Source organism: Doryrhamphus excisus, chromosome 19 (assembly GCF_030265055.1).
Source record: "Doryrhamphus excisus isolate RoL2022-K1 chromosome 19, RoL_Dexc_1.0, whole genome shotgun sequence".
In the NCBI taxonomy this organism is placed as follows: Eukaryota; Metazoa; Chordata; class Actinopteri; order Syngnathiformes; family Syngnathidae; genus Doryrhamphus; species Doryrhamphus excisus.
The window spans coordinates 4,185,393-4,208,090 of NC_080484.1; the positions used below are offsets into that span (position 1 = coordinate 4,185,393).

Below are 22,698 nucleotides of genomic sequence, written 5' to 3' on the forward strand. Positions count from 1 at the left end.
GCAACAAACACCAACATTTTGTAAAAAATATTTGCAAGTTTAACAGAAAAGTAATTTGAATACTTCTTGAATAAAATTCTAACTACCTAATGAATTCAGGAATATGAAATAAAATTCACAACAAATTGTCAATACAGGAATGTGGGGGAAAATGATTTGACAGTACCTTAAATGCATCCATTCTGCATTATTGGTGCAGAAATGTATAATTGATAGACCATTGTGGCAACGTTAGACTAGCGCTACAACTGTGTTAAACAGATTTTGGGAAAAGTACATTCGGTTAGGGTCCGTTTCAATTAGAGTTGGTCCTTCTGGAATGAATTGATGACGCTAACCCACTGTAGAAGAAAATAGAACATTTGTATGGAGCTGGAAGCAGTTGGACATTAGAGATTTCCCAGTGAACAATGAAATAACTTAATTGTTGTAATGTCTAATCTAATATAGTCCATAATGGTTGCTCATGCCATGTGGAAGCTAGGGGCTGAATTAACATTGCCACCTCTTGTCAGGGTTAATTTTCGTAATGGCAAGAGCAGCTCCCAAAACAAGAAGAGCCAGAAATGTTCGTCTTCAGAGGATGAGGATGACAGTTGTAAAAAGGCAGTCTCCGCTGGACCACGGCGGCAGGCCACAGTCAACATCAGCTACAAGGAGGATGAAGAACTGAAAACGGACTCGGATGACCTGGTGGAGGTTCTTGGGGAAGATGTCCCACAGCCCGAAGAAGATGAGTTTGAGACACTGGAGAGAGTGATGGATAGCAGGATTGGGAGGAAAAGGGGTAAGAAACATTCATTATTAATGTAAAAAGTATATATCTACATACACACACACACACACATATATATATATATACACACACACACACATCTCTTTAGGGGAAATATAACATTAAAATGTGTGAGTGGCTAAATCAAAGGAGTCTTTTATTTTGTTTTCTGTTCCTAACAGCTGTAGGAAGTGTGACTACAGTATATGCTGTAGAAGCTGATGGAGACCCCAATACCAATTTCAACCCCAACAAGGAGTCAGGGGACACCCAATATCTCATTAAGTGGAAGAACTGGGCACACATTCACAACACTTGGGAGACTGAGGAAACCCTTAAGCTGCAAAACGTCAGGGGTATGAAGAAGTTGGACAATTTTAAGAAGAAGGAACAAGAAAAAAAGAAATGGTAATATACGATTTCATCATATTGAGCTCATAAAATGTAATTCTGTGTGTACCCAATCAAGAATGGGGTAGTTGCATGAGCTGTGATGATATGCTTCCCTCCCCCAGGTTAAAGACGGCCTCACCAGAAGATATTGAGTATTTCAGTTGTCAGGAAGAACTCATTGATGACCTGCACTCTCAGTACCAGCTTGTGGAGAGAATCATAGGTGTGCTTTCAACGTTATTTTGTATTTTTTGCAGTTGTCCAATGATGAAACGGTATTTATTTGTTTCTACAATGGCCAAGACATCAAAATATAGAAGATCCTTTACAGAAATTATATTTTTGCCATCAGTAAGCAACTTCTTGAAGACTTGACAACTTTATGAATAATTTGACCCATCTAGATCCGTCCATTCTTTTTCTATGCCGCTTATCCTCATTAGGGTCACAGGGGAGCCTATCCCAGCATGCAGCTTTATCTTGTTTGGAAAATGACAAAAAGAAGCCATTGAAGAAAGTTTGTTGTAGTTGTTTTGCTTTTCATGTATTTTTACTCACTTTTTGCTCATATGGCAAAGCCAATTGTGCAAAATGATTGTCATTCTCCCATGCTCTATGCAAACCACCACATCCACATATAGATTGCAGTCTTGTGAGAAAGCTTGAATATCCTATTTAAAAAGTAAGCTTCCTGGGTTGGACAATTTGAGTACCAAGGATTTATTTTCATGACCTCTAAATGTTTTTATTACCAGGTCATTCCAACCAGAAGTCAGCTGCTGGTTACCCAGACTACCTGTGCAAGTGGCAGGGATTGCCATACTCAGAATGTAGCTGGGAAGATGGGGCTCTGATTGCCAAGAAGTTTCAAAAATGTATTGACGACTACATGAGCAGAAACCAGTCAAAAACCATTCCTTCCAGAGAGTGCAAGGTAACCCCCCCCCGTTGGGTTGAAAATATGCAACACATTGCGACTGTTTGTTTTGGCCTCACATTAAGCCTTCCTGTTTACAAATCATCTGAGCTTAGATGCAGGTTTGACCTTACCTGACTTTTTTTTTTTACATATTTTGCAGGTTCTGAAACAGAGACCAAGATTTGCTCCTATGAAGAAGCAGCCCCATTACATTGGAGGTGATGGACTAGAACTCCGGGACTACCAGTTGGACAGTTTAAACTGGATGGCCCACTCCTGGTGCAAGTAAGACTCATTTCTTTAACTCGTCGAGCCTCACCCTATGCGACAAACTAAGCCTTTTCTTTCATAGAGGTAACAGCTGTATCCTCGCTGACGAGATGGGTTTAGGGAAGACCATCCAGACAATCTCCTTCCTCAACTATCTGTTTAATGAGCACCAGCTATATGGGCCTTTCCTGTTGGTTGTACCACTCTCTACCTTAACGTCGTGGCAGAGAGAGATCCAGCTGTGGGCCCCTCAGATGAATATTGTTGTCTACCTGGGGGACATTCGCAGTCGGAATATGGTAAGATGAAGTCGCCGTACACACACAGTCGAGCACACATTGAGGACATTGTCTTAGCTTTGTCTCAAGTACTCTCTTGATAATAATTGATACATGAATACCGTGTCACCCCGCTGTCCTGTTAAAATCCACATGCATGATAAGCTGGCATTTAAAAAAAAAAAAAACTTATTCACTGTCTTGTTGAATGTGGTCACTCCTTTTTCCTCTATTTATTAGATCAGGACACACGAGTGGATGCACGTCCTTGCCAAGAGGCTGAAATTCAACATCCTGCTCACAACATATGAGATTCTTCTCAAGGACAAGGTTAGAGGCTACCTTCCATTTCACAAGGGTTTTCATACATCGGTCCCGATGAACTAATCAAACCCCCTGTCTTAGCTTTTAGGGACTTTAATCTTATTTGAAGGGGGGTTGAGTTTAGGGATCGACCGATATGTTGTTTTGTTTTTTTGGGGGACGGATACAGATTTTTTTCCCCATCAACCTTAGCCGATGGCCGATTTTGCTTGGGCCGATATTTGTGGCCTATACTGCTTTTGCTCCCTCAATTTACATGAAAAAATGACAATAACAAATATTACAGGTCTCAAGTTTAAACAAATATTTATTGAAATGTAAACACTGAACAAAGTAGGATTCAGCTTTCTTGTGCAAAACATTTGTCGTAGTTTAAATTTTATCTCGCATCATGTGATGACTGCTCCTCCGCAGTGAGACGCACACCCCCCGCCTCCACACACACAAACACATCACTGTGTGTGTGTGTGTGTGTGTGTGCGCGCGCGTGCGTGCATGCTCGTGCTCGGAGAGAGCGCACATACATAGCACGACACGCATTTAAACTCAGCCCGGTGTTGGCTGAATGATTCTCCACATTATTATTTATTATTATACGGGAGCCAGGCAACGACATTTCGTTGGCAATTTCACTGCTGCTGTTATTGTGCAATGACAGTAAAGAAAGTCTATCTATCTAAACTCATGGGACTGAATTGCCAACGTTGACATTAAAGCGGTGTTGGTAACAGCTGTACATATTAGCCTCCAACTACATCAACAGCTCCCTAATTCCAACGGTAGGCACTTTTAAAGATGAAGCATTCAGCAGCATTCCTGGTTTTCAGACCCACAAACTAAACTATATTTTCAAGCACGTATATTGCATGCACTTGGCCTTCATGTTTCCTATTTCAAAGCAGGTGGCAATATTTCAAGTAAGTTTAACTGTTAGAGGCTAATTAAAAGTTGGAAACATACCCTTGTTGTGATTCACCACTCTTGCAGTGGAGGAGGGGTACCGCAACTCCGGCAACACAAAGCTGCCTGGCGGATGCCGGTCTGTAAATCATGCGGCGGAAAAATACATCGGCGAACCCATGTGCGTATCGCCGATACAGATTCAATAACGCAAATATCGGCCCGATATATTGGCCGGCCGTTGTATCGGTCGATCCTTAGTTGAGTTATCGTTTCAGTCCACATCAGGGCTGGTGGGGCCTCAGTACACTCAGTACTACTGGCAGTGTGGGTGGTTTTGGGTTTGACAGCATTCCAGTGAGAAGTTTACACAATGGGGGAGCGGGGATGTGTGATTGTTGTCGTTTGGGAGGATACTACATGCTCTACTTGGCATGTCTGAAAAGCACCTTACCAATTATCCTGCTACTACTATGGTGGCTTAATAAAAAAAAAAAACAAATGTTAAAAAAACACTAAAGTTTATACCTTAATTGTGATCACAATTAATTAACCTTTAAATACTAATTAGTATTTCACATTCACAGTTTCAAAGTTTACAGGTAAATAAAAAAAGTTATCATTCAACAATTCACTAATTCCAGGGCTCTACGTTAAAAACAAAAATGACTTGCCCATGGGGAATCCTTAAGGTGAGAACTACTTGCCCGAACTTGCCCCATGTAAAATGAAAAGTGCCATAATGATATCATATATCAATATATGCTGATAATTCATCAGATAATAGTACTGATGCATTGTATTTGGAGGAATGTCTGAAAATTTGTGGAGATGTATTTAACATACATCTCCACAAATTTTCAGACATGCTACCTTACACATGGTAGTCGTAGTAAGCAGTGATATTTATAAGTTGTGCACCACAATGAAACATTATTGAATAGACACATTTGTGTACTAGTAAAGTGTTTTTAATCCAGAAAAAAATGCTCAATGGTCAAACAATAATTTGTGAAGCAAAGGTGAGAAAAATACACAGAGAAATGAAACCGCTAGATTTTGTAGCTTGTGCAAAATCAGCACTTGGTATTGGATCTAATGGGTGGTGTTTCATTGTGACCACTTCAAATTGTCACAGCAATGTGATTCACTCACCTTTGCCATCATTAGATTTTCTGCCGCGAATAAAATACTTGTTTAGGAGGCACTGTTTCATCACTTTTTGGTGTTTTCCTTCACAAGTTGTTGAAGAATTAGACGATGTTGGCAGGGACGCCATGATAGATGTCTTCCTAGTAAAACGATCGCTGATTGGTTGATCGCGAACAAGAACGGGTGTGGGTAAAACGCGGATTGTGGATTACGGACCGCGGTCTAAATAAACGATTCTGATTGGTCCATTTCAAGATTTGCAAGGATTGGTTTGCAAATTACCATCGGTATTACGCAGTCCGTGTTTTACCAACACCCAACAAGAACCGCTTTAAAAAAAACTCAGTACGGCATGCTAAAGTGTACTTGCCCGACGGGAATATTAATGATTGGATTTACTTGCCCGAATTTTGTTTTAACTTGCCCCGGGCCATCGGTACATCGTTATTGTCGAGCCCTGAATTCAATATGGTAGTACAGATAATGACACATAATTCCTTAGTAGTTGGGCACATATCCTGAGTAGTATGAGCAGTATTTCAGCAATGGGCACATTGCTGAAACCCAATTAATCCCATTAATCATGAATTAATAGTTTCACAAGCAAGAGTGTAGATAATTCCATAGTGGCACTCAGGAAGTGATGCGGAGCCATCAAGTTACTCTTTTTCTACCTAACTAGCCACAACAATTGAATGCAAGTTTTGTTATATGTAGATATAGATGCCTTACCGCTGACTTGGTTTATCCGTAATCAGAATAATAAAGATGAAAGTTGCATTTCCTTGTGTCGCTGCAGACTTCTGTTCAGCACTTGTTTTGCAGCAGAGGTGCAAGAGCGAATCAGGAAGGGAAAGTCAGCTGACTGATATTTGATCATATGACATCTATGAAGTGACATTCATGAAACCGGTGACACACGTGACCGACCCACACTACTGGTCAATCACGATCGATGTAATGGGCACTCCCTGTGATTCCATCTCCTTTGAGTTTGTTAGGACCTGTGTGTTAATGTCCTTCATACAGTCTGCATAAAAGATGCTGAAATGTTCTGCCATCCTATGTTAGTAAATGCCCATTAAATTCCCATGTCTGGGATTTGCACTGTAAATAATTGGCATTGTCAGGATAACTAAAAGTTTACCAAAATGTTTTTCTATGTTTGTTGCAGTCTTTTTTGGGAAGTGTTAACTGGGCTTTCATTGGCGTGGATGAGGCACATCGACTGAAAAATGATGACTCTCTCCTCTACAAGACCATGATTGACTTCAAGTCCAATCACAGGCTTCTGATCACAGGAACCCCCCTGCAGAACTCTCTCAAAGAGCTCTGGTCACTCCTGCACTTCATTATGCCAGAAAAGTAGGCGATGACGTTTAACCTTCCACTTATCCACCTAATACGTGACTATACTTGGAATAATGTCTTTTTTAAAAAAAAGCACCCCGACTCCACAGGTGCAGAAAGTGGCAAGTATAGCTATTTGTGGACAGCAGGGGGTGCAAAAAGGCTGTCAAAGACAAATTCATTTTCAGCATTTGTGTTTACCTGAAAAGATTTGACACTTGAATGTTTAACTTAAATGCAAGATGTGGATAACAAGCAAGCAGTTAGAGAGCAGCATATGTCATTAATAAAGTTACGTATTCAAGAGGTGAAATTCCACATACACTAAAGACACCAACTGGACTTCTGCACATTTCTGGTTCTTGTCTTTTCGAAATGCACCTATTCATTCTTCAAAGCTCTAACTCTATACGAATCCCAGTGGAATTTGTGACACTTGCATGTGTGTGGACGGATAATGTAATGAGTCAATGTTATGTTTTGCTGTTTGAAGGTTCCACTCGTGGGAGTTGTTTGAGGAGGAACATGGTAAAGGACGGGATTCTGGCTACACTAGTCTGCACAAAGAACTAGAACCTTTTCTTCTACGCAGAGTAAAAAAGGATGTGGAGAAATCTCTCCCAGCCAAAGTGGAACAGATCCTCAGAGTGGAAATGAGTGCTATACAGAAACAGTATTACAAGTAAGGTTCATAAACTACCTTTGTTCTGGTTCTTCTTGATGATTTATGACACAGTGACGCCATTATTCCTCAGACCACATGTCGAAAAAGAAAGGCTAAAAGGCCACTTTGATTTTATGTTGTCAACCAGCCTAATTTTGTGTCTCATTACGTTGAAATGTTTTTTTTCTATAATATTTCACCTCTATGCTTCCAAAATGATATGATGGTCTTATGTGATCGTCTTGGTTTATTCTTGTAAAATTGCTACTTTTTCCTTGTTAGAATATTACATTTTTCTCAATGTTTTACTTGATTATTGTACAGTTTGTCAAATTTTGCCTATTATTTCAACTTTCTTCCCCTCATAATATTTTGGCATTATTCCCATTTTTCTGCAACCTAATTTTCCCAAAAATGTGACTATTTGCCGTTTTTGTTTGGTTGTCATTACAGCTTAATTTTTTTTTATATTTCAACTTTGTGCTACTAAAATGCAATTTTTCCACACCGTAATATTTTGTATTTCTATATTGTCATTCTTAGAAAAATTAAAACTATTTACAACAATATTGGCACTGAAAACACTAAGTGGAATTATGCAAGTTTGCCAGTAGAGACACTGCCTTGGTGTATTATGGTTTATTATTATTATTATTGGTATATATTGAGGTTTAGAGGGAAAAAAATAGCTATTTGTGAAAGATGAATACATAGTAGCACTCAGCAATAATGAATGATGAATCATTTGTGGTTGCCATGTTGTCAGAAATGACTGCAGTGGTACTGTACAAGATGAGGTATAATTCACCACTTAATGTAGAATAAGACATTGGCATCTAATATGTTCATACAGAACATTGAGACACATCAGCCACTCAACAGTCACTTCTTCCTCCTTGACTCCACCAAAGTATCGTTGACAGTATTTTGGAATTGTTAGTTTCAGTGGAACTGAGCTGAGCCAATGCACTTAAATTATTTGAATAGCTTATATTTTTAAGTATTATTCCAATAAAGAGGTGTGCATCCTTTTTAAATATGTTAATGCAGGGGTTCCAAAACTTTACCAACTCAGTGCCCACTTGAAAATCTAAAAAATGTCAGCGGCCCACCTTTGTCCTATAAACAGTACATAGACGAAATGCTGCGTCCTCAGAGCACTTAACTTATTATTATTATTATTAAGATTCAGGATTGAAATGAAAGCAGGGGGATAAAGGAAACCCAAACTTTGAATCTGTGGCACAAGACAGAATTAATTCTCATACTTTTCTAAAATGCATTCAAGACTGGCATGATGAGCAGAGAGCTACGTTCCAATCATAAACTATATAAGGTTCCTAAAATATTGTGACAGGTCAATAACACTCAATAGGTTATTACTTAAGCCTATAAATATTTTTTTTATCGTGCAATAAATATACTACAATAAAAATAATTAAAAAAAATATTTGCAAAAATGGATCATTTTTAATGACCTCTCATGGCCCACCTGGGATTTGCGGTTCACACTTTGGGAATCACTGTGCTAATGTACGTGTCTCGTGTGTGTGCACAGATGGATCCTCACCAGGAATTACAAGGCTCTGAGTAAAGGTACCAAAGGCAGCACTTCAGGTTTCCTAAACATAATGATGGAGTTGAAGAAGTGCTGTAACCACTGTTACCTCATCAAACCTCCCGAGGACAATGAATTTCTAAACAGAGCTGAAGCATTACAGGTTTGTTTCATTTTTTTTCCTGTTTTGCATGTTTGCAGTCATAATGTGTTTGTGCTATGATGATATCACTGTGTGGTATTAAAAAAAAAAAAAATTATAGCCGTATTATGGAGGACGGGATATGGCACATTTACTTAGCCAGTCTGATGATCTTATATTGAACTTAAATTGATATTCCATTTTGCACTTCCACGCTCCAACTTTATTCCTCCCCAGTATTTCATCATTGGTGATTGGCTTCAGTTTATACATTGATTTAGCATCTAAAAATATGGTTTCCCTCTCACAAATCAGTTTTTAGGGTGTATAGGACATATTGGCATGTATTTTTACACCCTTATACTGTGCGTTTTTTTTTTTTATTGTGGTTGAACTTTCCATCCCTTAGCACCAGAACACATTTCCAGTAACACAATCTAGTATGAGTCTTATTTATGTCTTAAATGCCTTATTGTCTCCTCACATGTCTACCATAATACGAGTGTAACATCGACTATAGGGATGTTATTTCATGGAGGGATTACTGTATAGGGAAAATAAGTCCTGTTACACTATATCATCTTGATATATCTAATATCACAATTGGGAAGAATCAGACTAATTTGTTTCCAACTTGTGTTCTTTTATTTCAGCAACTCATTCGCAGCAGTGGGAAACTGGTTCTTTTGGATAAGTTGCTTGTACGTTTAAAAGAGCGAGGCCACAGAGTTCTCATTTTCTCCCAGATGGTTCGGATGCTGGATATCCTAGCTGATTACCTGAGAAGTCGACAGTTTCTCTTTCAGGTGTCTGCATAGATCAGTAACCATCACATTTCTCATATTAAAGAATCTTGCATAAGTGGGTACAGCCCTCACTTTTAAAGAGACAGTAATATACAACGTACAACTCATTTAGCAGTATACATTTACTGTTAACACACAGACATTATTGTTTACATTGTTCCAGTCATCATTCCCTGAACTTGTCAATGTGTTCAGCGATTAGATGGCTCCATCAAGGGTGAAATGAGGAAGCAGGCTTTGGACCATTTCAATGCAGATGGTTCAGAGGTAAATGTGGTGTTTTGAACACAATGAATGCATTCTCCGAATCCTGTGAGTATATATTCCAATAGAAGTGATCACCCTGTCTCCTCAGGATTTCTGCTTCCTATTATCCACGCGTGCAGGAGGCCTGGGTATCAACCTGGCTTCAGCGGACACGGTCGTCATCTTTGACTCTGATTGGAATCCCCAAAATGATCTGCAAGCCCAGGCCAGAGCCCACAGGATTGGACAAAAGAGACAAGTAAGCCACCTTTTGTTTTTGGGAGCGACTGAGAGGCAGTTTGCGTCACTTCCGGTTTTCAGCTGTCAATACTCCGTGGTCCAGATGTAGTCACCCATGCAATTCCTACTGCATATGTAACATTCTTTTTCATTATATTCTTATTTTGTTTACGCAGACAAGAAGCACTGCACTCTTATTTTGAAGAACGGTCGGGGAAGTGTGGACAATGTGTATTTACAGCTCAGGCGAGCTGCGTTCAAAATAGTGCTGGGTTAAAGGATTATTTTTGTAATCGATTAATCTAGAAACATTTTATGCACCGATTAATCTGATAAATTTTTTAATCCGATGTGACTCGAATTAGATTATCTCCCCATAATTTAACCTATATAGCAATTAATGCAAATTTATCTCCATGAATAAAACACACTTTTTCATTCCAATATATTTTTATGAACAAGTTCTAAAATGAATTGTATTGAACAATATAACAAAGTGAATCCCATAATAACAAAATAATGGCTTAAACTTTCTGTCAATAAATAAAACTGTTGTGCAATTTCAATCAAAATATAAACATAAAATAACAGCGGCTGTGTGTGTCTGTGTTCCTGCAAGAGCACTTGTGCTGCTCTGCTTTATCTTTCCCTCTTGCTTTCCACCACAACTCTCACGCCGTTTGTGTGTGCTCGCGCGCGCGTCTGCTCGTGTGTGTGTGTGTGTGTGTGTGTGTGTTTGAATGGGCACATGTGTGCTCGAGGCTGGTGCACAAGTTACGTGGTGCAGTTTGGATGAATGACTGGGTTAATCATTCCAAACAAGGAAAAAAGTTGAAAACATAGGTGTCTTCTCCACACAAGCAGCTCTCGGGTACCTCCTCTTAAGGAGCTGGTGCATCGCGGTAATGCTTTTATGGTACGCCATCTCCATTTAAGTATAAAGTACTCCCATGCTTTTGACATCCTATTGCAAGATCTTTTCCTCATCCCTGACTCGCTGCTACTTGATGCCGCGGCCATCTTTTGATTCTGACTGCATCGACGTGCAGATGACGCTGACGCGCAATCCCAGCCCTAGTTCCAAAAACTTCTCGTAATTTCTTTCACTCAGCACCTGCACATCATGGGACAGTTTAAGACGTATATTATTCTTCCTTATTATTATTCCTTACATTAAAACTGTAAAATAGATGGTGAAAATATGCTCATTGAGCCTTAGTCGCACACACAACCTCACAAGCGTACTAAACTAAGCTAACCTCTGCTAGCTTCCATCCACAGTCTGTAAGAGGAGATCCAGCCAACATTTGCCTGCATTCATCACCATTTCAACCTGTTTAGGTCGGGAGGGGATTGTTCAGTGTTTCTAATGATTTTGTGCCACAATTGAGCAGTCTGACGAATTAATACTGTGTATACACACACACACACACATGTGTGTATGTATATATATATGTGTATGTATATATGTATGTATGTATGTATATAGAACACCACTGTATTGGTATGTTCCAACCAGTCACTAAAGCAGGTGATACCCCGCCTGAAGACAGCTGGGATAGGCTCCAGCACCCTCGTGAGGATAAGCGGTAGAAAATTAATGAATGAATAGTTCCAAGACACCCATAGAAATCTTTATTATTGACACGCTAAGCTGTGAAATGAAATTTATTTCTTATCACCACTGTCAAACCACCTACCCGTGTACTAAATATCAACTCTTTTAGGTTAACATTTACCGTCTGGTGACCAAGGGTTCAGTGGAGGAGGACATCATTGAGAGAGCGAAGAAGAAGATGGTGCTGGATCACCTTGTCATTCAGAGGATGGACACGACGGGAAAAACTGTCCTCCATACTGGCACTGCTCCTTCCAGGCAAGCCACAAATACTGTTTACAAGGGCTGGGAATCTCAGGGTACCTCACCATAACGAAAATACATCGATACAGCAGTAGGGTGAAATTTCATACTTCATAACAGCATCATTTAACCAGAATGCAAAAACAAGCTTGTTGCCGAACACACCGTGGCTGTGCAGTTTGTCATTCCCTCCGTGTGTGCAATTTTCGCGCGGCACTTCTTACAAACTGCTAAATCCCACCCACACTACAAAAGCCAAAGTGAGATTTCAACCATGTTGGTGCATCTTTTTAACTTCACCGCCTTCCCTCTGTGGCTTCCGCACAATTTTCCGCCATTCTCACAAGGAGAGCCTCCATGATGACATGTAAAATGCTGACTCCACTCACTGAGGACGATCAATAAAAGACATTTATAAAGGCTCTATTTTAATAATGATTTAAAAAAACAGATACACAGTGAAAGCATGTGAATAATCCATTGTGGGACTAAATATTGCAATAGTTAGCTGTGCTCATTTTCTCCTCACTCCTTGAATCTATCTGCGGGATCTTTTATTGTGTCCACATCAGTTCTTTTAAATGTTTAGCTTTTTGAGGTTTCTATAACATGACTACAGAGTAGTTAGAATTCAGCCATAATTCAATTCTTTTTCATGTCTTTTTGCCAGTAAGGATATGAAATGTGTCTTCAATTATATTCATGATGGTCTTAAATTTTACTTGTTGAATCCCACAGAGACCCCGTGTACAGAATGTCCACTGTCTCTCTACATGTCGCGTTCACATTACCATGTTTTATTGCATGCAGTTCCGCACCGTTCAACAAGGAAGAGTTGTCTGCCATCCTGAAATTTGGTGCCGAGGAACTTTTCAAAGAGCCGGAGGGCGAGGAGCAGGAACCCCAGGTAAAACATTTTCACCTGTATCAAAATAAAGTGGATCCTTGTATTTTTGATGGCACAGTTTTGATCAAAACATTAGATGTTTTTTTGGGAAAATGTCAGGTCTAAGCACCTTCAGCATTTTTAAACAATGAAACGGAAGAAAGAAGGCAACAGTTATCAATTTGACTCGCGAGGAGAACGGAAGAGATGTACTCGGCATGCAATCTCCAACCGCTCTGAGTCCACTCTCCGTTGCCTCCCTTTTTATTTTCATGGGGTGTTCCCTAAGTTACAAAGTTCACATTGAAGCCCTAAAGGACAGGGAAATGGCAGTTGCAATGTGAAGTGATCAAGCTTACACAAGCAAAACAGTTGATTGCATTTAGATGTATGATAAGAAAACAATTGGTGGACTTCGTCGTGCCACTGTGGTCAGATGTTTCCTGTTCACAATCTTGAGTGTCTTGTTCCATTCACACTCAGCACAAGGCCAGCAGGATACATATACAAATATATATATATATATATATATATATATATATACACACAAAGATAATATTTCTATGCGTTCACAGTCAAATATGATCATATTCTGTATAATTATACAATTTATTGGTAACCCATTTCATTTACCCTTCATTAGCAAATCTTAAATTGCACAGAAGGTCATCATAGATAAACTCAATTTGCCTGAGTTGTTTACATGAAGTGAATTTGCAGGAGCTTAGAACACCTTGCAGGTTATTCATTAGTAGGGATTTGTCCAGATTCGTGATTGATATCAGGCTGCAAATAATGATTTCAGGAATCTACTGCATACTATCATCATCATTGTACTGGAATGGTGTCATGTGATTGTGTGTCCTGTTCCATAGGAAATGGATATTGACGAGATTCTCAAAAGAGCTGAAACCAGAGAGAATGATCCTGGACCTTCCACTGTGGGAGAAGAACTGTTGTCTCAGTTCAAGGTAAAAAATATTTCTTTCACCAACTGTTGGCAAGCATCCTCTTAAGGGCTCGACAAGACCAGTGGATTGCTTGCCTTTTCTACTAAGAATCGCACAAAACATTTCCATCTTGATTTACAGAGCCGTGATCAAATTTCTAAATGACGACAATTTCTTATCTTTGACTACTTCATGGTGGACCACTAACTTTGGTACATATTGATGTGGTTCGTCGAGGGCAGGGGCAGGCAAACTACGGCCCGGAGGCCACATCCGGCCCGCCATGTGTTTGAATACGGCCCGCCCGTTCTTTTCCAAAGTATTTAATTTAAACTTAACATACAACCTGGCATCATGGCTTAAGCCAACCTTTTGATGGTTTAAGTAGCTGTTTTATCAATTTCGTTATATTTGATGTGGTCTGCTGTTTTACAAAGTGCTACTGGGAGAAAAAGGGACACAACACACACACTTTTATAGATGTAATACTTCCAGGTGGACTATTACGTGTAAAATATATAGTCTGGCCCCCTCATAAATTTTGTTAAAACAATGCAGCCCGCGAGTCAAAACATTTGTCCACCCCTGGCCTAACCTCCATAAAAGCCAACTGTGCAAAATGTACATTCTTGCAATTTTCAACTTTACTCAAATGTGACGTGAAGATGTACTTTTTGTCGTAATACGACTACATCAATCATTTATTTTGAGTCTACTAAAATGGTTCTCTGACCCGTGCAGGTAGCCAACTTCTCCATGATGGATGAAGAGGAAATAGAAATGGACTCAGAGCGTAGCCATCGGAATTGGGATGACATCATTCCTGAAGAGCAGAGGAGGAGGATGGAAGAAGAGGAGAGACAGAAGGAGCTAGAGGAAATATACATGCTGCCACGCATGAGGAATTGTGCCAAACAGGTACTAGGCCAGTAAAACCTCAAAGTACATCTCATGATTTTCTATGTTTTTGGTGTAATCCATTTCTTTTTTTTATTGACAGATAAGCTTTAATGCAAATGAGGGCAGAAGGCAGGGCAGGAGCAGGAGATACTCGGGGTCCGACAGTGACTCCCACTCAGATCGAAAGAGGCCAAAGAAACGTGGTAGGCCTCGAACCATTCCACGGGAAAACATCAAGGGCTTCAGTGATGCTGAAATCCGGAGGTGACTATCAGGACTAACTATGTAGATGTTTCTGCATTCAAGCTCCCCCTTTGACATTAATATCTGTTTGAATATGTCACAGGTTTGTCAAGAGTTACAAGAAATTTGGGGGACCCCTGGAAAGGTATGTGAAATCTTTTTTCATTGTGTCAATAGGATTGTAACGGAACACCAAAATTGGAGAGGCTCACTTGTCAGCTTGGTAGGTTGCTATGCTAGCATCAGCCATCTCTTGCCCATAGCCTGCTAATAAGAGTTGAGCGATGTGTTGGAAGCAAAAAGAATAGGGGTGGCTACAGGGGTGTTATTTCATGTCTACAGGACTGTAATAATGGTCAAAATTGTCCACAAAACATTAAACATAGTAAACATTAAAAAGTAGTTAACAGGGTTTTTTTTTGCTCTAACTACAAAAATATTCCATTTATTAATATTAAATCCTACCTGGCTGAAATTCCCTTATCTCGCTGGGGTCTGGAACCACTTAAGTAGTGATTGATGGCCGATTTTGCTCCGGCCGATGCTGCTTTTGCTCCCACAATTAACATGAAAAAAATGACAATGATAACAAATATTCCAGGTCTCAAGTTGAAACAAATATTTATTGAAATGTAAACACTGAACACAGTAGGATTCAGCTTTCTTAAACACACATTTAAACGGCAACTTTAAAAGGAATAAATATTCAACCATGTGCAAAACATTTCTGTCGTAGTTTAAGTTTTATCTAGCATCGATGTGATGACTGCTCCTCCGCAGTGAGACGCACCCCCCGCCCCACATCACACTGACATAATTTAGTACGATATATAAAACATTTCTTTCATCATTAAAGTTCGTGTTGTGCACGCTAAAGATAGCAGACACGGCTGCTCCAATTCCTTGTGTGTGTGTGTGCGTGCTCGGAGAGAGCACACACATGTATAATAACACAACACTCATTTAACCTCAGCCCGGCGTTGGCTGAATGAAACTCCTCCAAACACCATGGGACTGAATTGCCACCGTTGACATTAAAGCGGTGTTGGTAACAGCTGTACATATTAGCCTCCAACTACATCAACAGCTCCCTAATTACAACAGCAGGCACTTTTAAAGATGAAGCATTCAGCAGCATTCCTGGTTTTCAGACCCACAAACTAAACTATATTTTCAAGCACGTATATTGCATGCACTTGGCGTTCATGTTTCCTATTTCAAAGCAGGTGGCAATATTTCAAGTAAGTTTAACTGTTAGAGGCTAATTAACAGTTGAAAATGTACCCTTGTTGTGATTCACCACTCTTGCAGTGGGGGAGCGGCACCGCGAATGCGTGTGTTGCAGGGTCCTCCGGCAACACAAAGCTGCCTGGCGGATGCCCCTCTGTAAATCATGCGACGGAAAAATACATCGACGAACCCACTCGCGTATCGGCCGATACTGATTCAAGTAAAGAACGCAAATATCGGCCTGATAAATCGGGCGGCCGATGTATCGGTGGATCCTTACACTTAACCACGATAAACGAGGGAGGACTATCATAGAATAAATCAAATAACATCTTACCACAGTACAGTGTTGTGCCAAAAGGTTTTTATACAAATACAACATACTGTTCCAGCCATACCTGATTGTATCAGGTTTTTGTTTTTTTTGGCCACAACATGCAACTCAAACATTATGCCGTCTCATTTCCCCCCCACTCAGGTTGGATGCTATTGCTCGTGATGCCGAACTTGTGGATAAGTCTGAACATGACCTGAAACGCTTGGCCGACACCGTTCACAACGGCTGTTTGAGAACACTACGAGAGAACCCCTGTGGACCAGAAAGAAGCTCGGGTAACTTAAACAATGCTTTTTTGGATGAAGCAAACCTTGTTTTGTCACGTCTTTGTGACATGTCTGTGACATTTGCTGAAAGTTTCTGGAATTGGCTCTAACTGCCATTTGACATCTTTGCTGTAGGGGGCAGGCGAGGGAAGGTGAAAGGTCCCACTTTCAGGATCTCTGGTGTCCAAGTCAACGCCAAGCTTGTTATCTCTCATGAGGAAGAGCTTGCTCCGCTTCACAAAGCCATCCCTGAGGACCCAGAGGAGAGAAAAAAGTTAGTAAAAAAAGGACATGGAACCAAATCTATTGAAAAGTTGTGGCTATCACCTCGATTTACTGCACACGTTTGGGAACGTGGCGATTGTGTGAATCAAGATGTTTTTATTTTGTGCTGCCCTAATTAGATTTTTGTCTGATTAGGTATATGATTCCATGCCACTCGAAGGCAGCACACTTTGACATTGAGTGGGGGAAGGAGGATGACTCCAGTCTCCTCATTGGAATCTACGAGTATGGTTACGGCAGCTGGGAGATGATCAAGATGGACCCAGATCTTAATCTCACACACAAGGTGAGTTCACACACATTTTAAATCAGAATCAGAAAAGGTTTATTGCCATGTATGATCAAACACATACTAGGAATTTGTTTTGGTGTAGTAGGTGCATACACATCTATTAAAAAAGAATGATACAAAATATGAAATACAAAATATGAAAATACAAAATATACAGAATAACAGTATAAATATATGTACACAGTCTGTTTTTGTTTGTTATTCCGGAAGTGCGGTCTGATTGTTTTTCCTAAGAGTCCAAACTGAGCGTTAATGTAACGTATACAATGAAAGTGTCAAAGTGGCAGGATGAGGCAGAGGTGGGGTGTGAAGAGTGTCAGGTGGGGTTCCGGGCCTTGTTGATGAGGCTGACAGCAGACGGGAAGAAACTGTTCTTGTGGGGTGAGGTTTTGGTCCTGATGGACCGCAGCCTCCTGCCAGAGGGGAGGCCTACTATGGGGGCCTACTTAAAGGGGGCCTACTATGCTCTTGCCACTTTTCTGACCTACAAATGTTGTTGCAATGTTGTATTCTCCTGTTAAAACGATGCCATAGCGTCAGGTAATGAGGTTTGCACGTTTGGAAGTGATCCCTGAAAAAGTTTTGGGTGGCTCTGCACGGTCAGTTTTACAGTTCTGACATCAGTGAGATCTGGACATCCTCATGTGCTGCAGATTGCCTGTACTCTGTAAACACGAAACTACGTATACCAGAAGTCCTCGAGAGCAGTTTGGAGTGTGAGCAGTCACAGTAGAGTTGGACATACCTAGGGTGGAGTAAATTAAACAGACCGTTTGGGTCAGAAGCAGAAAGAGTTGTAGAATCTGGTAGGTCTAGAAAACATTTTCGGGTTGTGGTGTGTAGCTGCTGTAGAGGAGTCCACAACTCAATAAAAAGCGCTGTAAATGAGCGTAGTATGTCCCCTTTAAGATGACATCTAGCTCAATACTAAACGTTTTATTCTACTTTATAGCATATTTATTGTCTTTCTTGGCACAGTGGTTGTAACCACACTGTTGCCTTTTGAGATTTCTGCTTTATATGGCGATATACTAACTTCTGAAACCAGTATACCCGAAAACAAACTAATCATTGTTGTTGTACCTTACTTCGACGGTGAACTCTCCAGCCATCCATGCCATTAACAGTACTGCTTATCATTAAGTGCCCATAGGAACAGCATTCCATCATCTGTCATCAATAATCCACTATACTACAATACTGCACTTGTATTACTGTTAACCATGTCAAAATCAACCTAAACATTACATTTGGCAAATGTTTGGAATAGAGAGAGTTTGATTGTGACACAGGTGGGGGGAAAATAATTTCTTGAGTAATGGTGTCTGACCAGAGTGTATCAAAGTAGTCCAGAGGAGTTGAGCGTGTACTCCGTCTACTACCGGCTCTTGAAAATGAATGGACTAGAAGTGATGTGGCGCCCATTAAGCAGTTCCACCTATTTTCCCACTACCTCCAAAAGTTATGTTTTTTGACTTTGTTGTAAAAATGATCTTTTCCAGCTCCTACCAGATGACCCTGATAAGAAACCACAGGCCAAACAGCTCCAGACCAGAGCAGACTACCTCATCAAGTTACTGAGCAAGGACCTTGCCAAAAAAGAAGCTCAGAAACAAGCAGGGACAGTATGTCTGTTTCTGTATTACAGTGATAAGACTCAACAAGCTACCGTGTCTATCATTTGTGGAAGCCTTTCTCCAGCACAGTCTTAAAACGTGTGTGAGATGGACACTTAGACTAAAGCATGACTTGTATTTGCAGGCCAATTCTCGAAAGAGGAAGCCAAGGAGCAAAAAGAGCAAAACTCTCAAGCCAACTCAGATGGATGAGATGATGAAGAGCGCATCCTCGGATCCTCAGTCAGACAAGAGGTCTGATGATGAGGATGAAATGGAGGAGGAAAAGGTACATTGAAATTATACAGTACATCCCCGCATATTTGAGTCTGCGTTGACGGCCCCACAAATTAAAAATACCCAATTCGCCATACCTAGGTATTCATAAATGCGCGATAATACAGGTACAATGTACAGCATACATGTACTACTGTTCGAAAGACCACAATTTTAACATGTTTGTCTTTACGATTCACTGATAAGGTTTATTCCGTCTGCGTTGTTTTGCACTTTGTTTGGCGGTCATTGAATGCACCATAGTTAGTTTCTGTGAGATGCAAAGTGAAACGTACGTATTTATTTATAACTTCTACAAATACATCAACTTTATGCATTCCCACATAGTATCAGCGTTTTTGAGGTGAACAATAAACAGGAAAAATACAGTACAGTGTTCCCTTGCTTATTGCAGGGGATAGGTTTGCAAAATTCCCCTCAATTAGTTAAATATGCCGTAGACGTAGCCTTGGACGTAAGAAATTGATTCAAACGTGATTTGCCTCTCTCGCCGTGGCTCTTTGCCGTTTGGCTGTGGCGTTTTTGTGTCCTTGTTGCTCCTGCCATCAGGTTTATTTTCCTCGTTTTGTCCTCCGTGAGCTGAGGAATAATTTTTGCCAGCCACCCGGCTTCTGTCTTCATTCGGCATGTCCGAGGACCCGCCTGGCTTCTTCTACCATTTGGGTGTAGTGTGTTTCGTCAGCATTCAGGGCTAGGGCTTATGGCCACGCAGCGTTCAGAGTTGGTTGGCTATTGTTTACAGTATTGGCTGTGAGCAAACGGGCTCACACTAGTTTGCTAGCCATGTAACACCATGACCACAACAGGAGACGGTCTACAGCCAATCAGGACGCAGAAGACAACGATACTCAACTTCCCACAATGCAGTTCTCTCTAAAGGCCCAGGCTTGGCCTGTAACAGCGTTCTCACGTGAACTTTCACAAAATAGGATTTCTTATTTATGAATTTAATATTTAACCTCTAGAATCACGTGTATGATAAGTATAATCAAAGAAAATAAGCCATTTATGACATTTATTATGGTAATGGTTTAATTTCATTTGAACATGCATCAGATTACAATTGAGTGCGTCACATAATCAGTTCACAGTTCCACATGTCCGAAAGGAGTAGGAAGAAGCAAATCTTATTAAATCCTACCCCTCCATCTGGTACTTTTACAATGAGTAACTGTTACTTTTGTTCACTTCCTGCCTTTCTAATATAGTTAAAGTTATTAATTTAATTAAATTTAAATTATTTTTATGAAATTCAATTTTTTTATTGATTTTTTTATTTACTTATACGTATTTTTTGTCCCGTACCGAAGTACGAGATGATATGACGATACAATGACATAATCGGTACCGTAGTAACTGTCAATATAGTGATATATATAGCACATCATGACTGGTTCAAGACTCTTCATCCTTGTATTTAGCAAACATCTGCTTGTATTGTTTCTTGAATTCGCTCATTGTTGTGCATTGTTTGATTTCCTTACTCAATCCATTCCATAGTTTGATTCCACATACTGAAATGCTATGGCTTTTTAATGTAGTCCTAGCATAGAAGTGTTTCAAATGTAGTTCTTCCCTGGGATCATATTTCTCCTCTCTTGTAGAGATGTATTGGATGACATTTTTAGGTAATTGGTTATTTTTAGCCTTGTGCATTATTTCAGCTGTTTGAAGATGAATTATATCAGCAAGTTGAAGTATTTATGATTTTAGAAATACGGAGATAGTATGTTCTCTGTAGGCGGCATTATGGATTATCCTGACTACTCTTTTTTTGCAGTACATTAGCGAGTTAATAGTGAGTTAAGATTGCTTTTATAGTTATTAGCCCATATTTCCACACAATAAGTAAGATATGGTAGAACCAGAGAGCAATTAAAGAGTGTGGAGTGATTTCTGATTGAGAACAAATTTTGCTTTGTTCAGTATTGAAATATTTCTGGCCACCTTATGTTGTATATTTGTAATATGAGGTTTCCAGCTCATATCTGTTGTGATCCCCAGGAATTTATTTTCCTTCACCCTTTCAATGTCTACACCGTCTATTTGTATTTGCTGATGTGTGTCCTTTCTGCTGTTACCAAACAGCATGATTTTAGTTTTACTTGGGTTCAAGGACAATCTATTATCATCAAACCATCTTTTTAGTGTGACCATTTCTTCTCTGACCTTTCTAATGATTTTGTCTGTACTCCATCCAGAACAAAATGCAGTGGTATCATCCGCAAGTAATACCAGCTTTAAGTCTTTCGTGACTTTGGAGATATCATTGATGTACAAGTTGAATAGTTTTGGTCCTAGTATTGACCCCTGGGGAACTCCGCACGTAATATATGAACTTGCAGATGTGTATTCTCCTAACTTTACGTATTGCTTCCTGTCAGCTAAGTAACTTTTGACCCAGTTCAGAACTAATCCTCGTACCTTTCTAATTTAGTGATTAGGATGTCATGATTGATTGTATCAAAGGCTTTTGTCAGATCCATGAATACTGCGGCTGCACACTTCCTAAGATCTATAGCGTTAGTGATTTCCACCGGAATTTTGATCAGTGGCATGGAGGTAGAAATGTTAGCTCTGTATCCATACTGACTTTGTGATGGTAATTCGTTGGCATTAATGAGGGTTGAGGTAGCTGCTTTATCAATTTCGTTATTTGATGTGGTCTGTTGTTTACAAAATACTCCTGGAAAAAGGAGCACAAGCACAATAATAGCAGTAATAATAATAATAATAATAATGTTGTCAATAATGATGATAATAATACTACTATTATATTAATATTGTTGTTAATAATATTAATATAATAATGGTAGTAATATTATTATTAACAAAATAATAATAATAATATAATAACATTACTATAACTAATAATGATAATAATTCTAATAAAAATAACAATAATAATAATACATTTATAACACACTTTACATCAAATAAATGATTTCAAAGTGCACATATAGCAGATTGCATGACACTTTTACATGTAAAATATGTGTAAAAATATAGGTGTAAAAATGGACTGTTACGTGTAAAATACTACATAATCCCCCCTGTCAATTTTGTTAAATTAATGCGGCCCGCGAGTCAAAAAGTTTGCCCACCCCTGCCTTATACTGTATTTGTATGCTAGGTCATTTAGACCATTTTATGCTTAAATGCTAAACTTAGGCCAAGAGTATATAAAATATGCTTACATATGCTATTTTTTTATTACTTGTCCGTAGTCAACCACAAAACAGTGATCATTTTTAATTACATTTTTGTAAAACCACGACAGCGAGAGGAACAACTGTATAGTAGTCTGTGTGCAGCACAGGCGACAGTTGGCACACACACACAACTATGATAGGGCACCTCCCTCTCTCAAACATGAAAACTTGTTTTAGCCTCTTGGTTTTTATAAAATAATGGCCAAGATGTGTAAATTTGTTATACATTTCCATAAATTCTATATATAGTATATATTTTTTTAAGTGTATTTATCGTTGGGTGGGTCTAACCTGATCATTCATTAG

The 22,698-nt window shown here is 39.5% G+C and overlaps 1 protein-coding gene across 6 annotated transcripts in view; it reads left to right on the forward strand.

Moving 5' to 3' along the window:
• Positions 1-22,698, forward strand: part of chd1 (chromodomain helicase DNA binding protein 1) — a 33,203-nt gene that overhangs the window by 4,725 nt on the left and 5,780 nt on the right. For all 6 annotated transcript variants that reach the window (XM_058057257.1, XM_058057255.1, XM_058057256.1 and 3 more), the window contains 24 exons: positions 516-787; positions 958-1,183; positions 1,291-1,391; positions 1,924-2,102; positions 2,248-2,372; positions 2,440-2,656; positions 2,876-2,965; positions 6,186-6,376; positions 6,855-7,043; positions 8,584-8,746; positions 9,379-9,531; positions 9,727-9,798; positions 9,887-10,036; positions 11,745-11,893; positions 12,689-12,785; positions 13,640-13,735; positions 14,456-14,632; positions 14,715-14,878; positions 14,961-15,002; positions 16,566-16,699; positions 16,826-16,964; positions 17,111-17,261; positions 18,770-18,892; positions 19,029-19,172. In XM_058057257.1, coding sequence (XP_057913240.1) covers positions 516-787; positions 958-1,183; positions 1,291-1,391; positions 1,924-2,102; positions 2,248-2,372; positions 2,440-2,656; positions 2,876-2,965; positions 6,186-6,376; positions 6,855-7,043; positions 8,584-8,746; positions 9,379-9,531; positions 9,727-9,798; positions 9,887-10,036; positions 11,745-11,893; positions 12,689-12,785; positions 13,640-13,735; positions 14,456-14,632; positions 14,715-14,878; positions 14,961-15,002; positions 16,566-16,699; positions 16,826-16,964; positions 17,111-17,261; positions 18,770-18,892; positions 19,029-19,172 — 3,544 coding nt within the window. The remainder of the gene's footprint in view (positions 1-515; positions 788-957; positions 1,184-1,290; positions 1,392-1,923; positions 2,103-2,247; positions 2,373-2,439; positions 2,657-2,875; positions 2,966-6,185; positions 6,377-6,854; positions 7,044-8,583; positions 8,747-9,378; positions 9,532-9,726; positions 9,799-9,886; positions 10,037-11,744; positions 11,894-12,688; positions 12,786-13,639; positions 13,736-14,455; positions 14,633-14,714; positions 14,879-14,960; positions 15,003-16,565; positions 16,700-16,825; positions 16,965-17,110; positions 17,262-18,769; positions 18,893-19,028; positions 19,173-22,698) is intronic.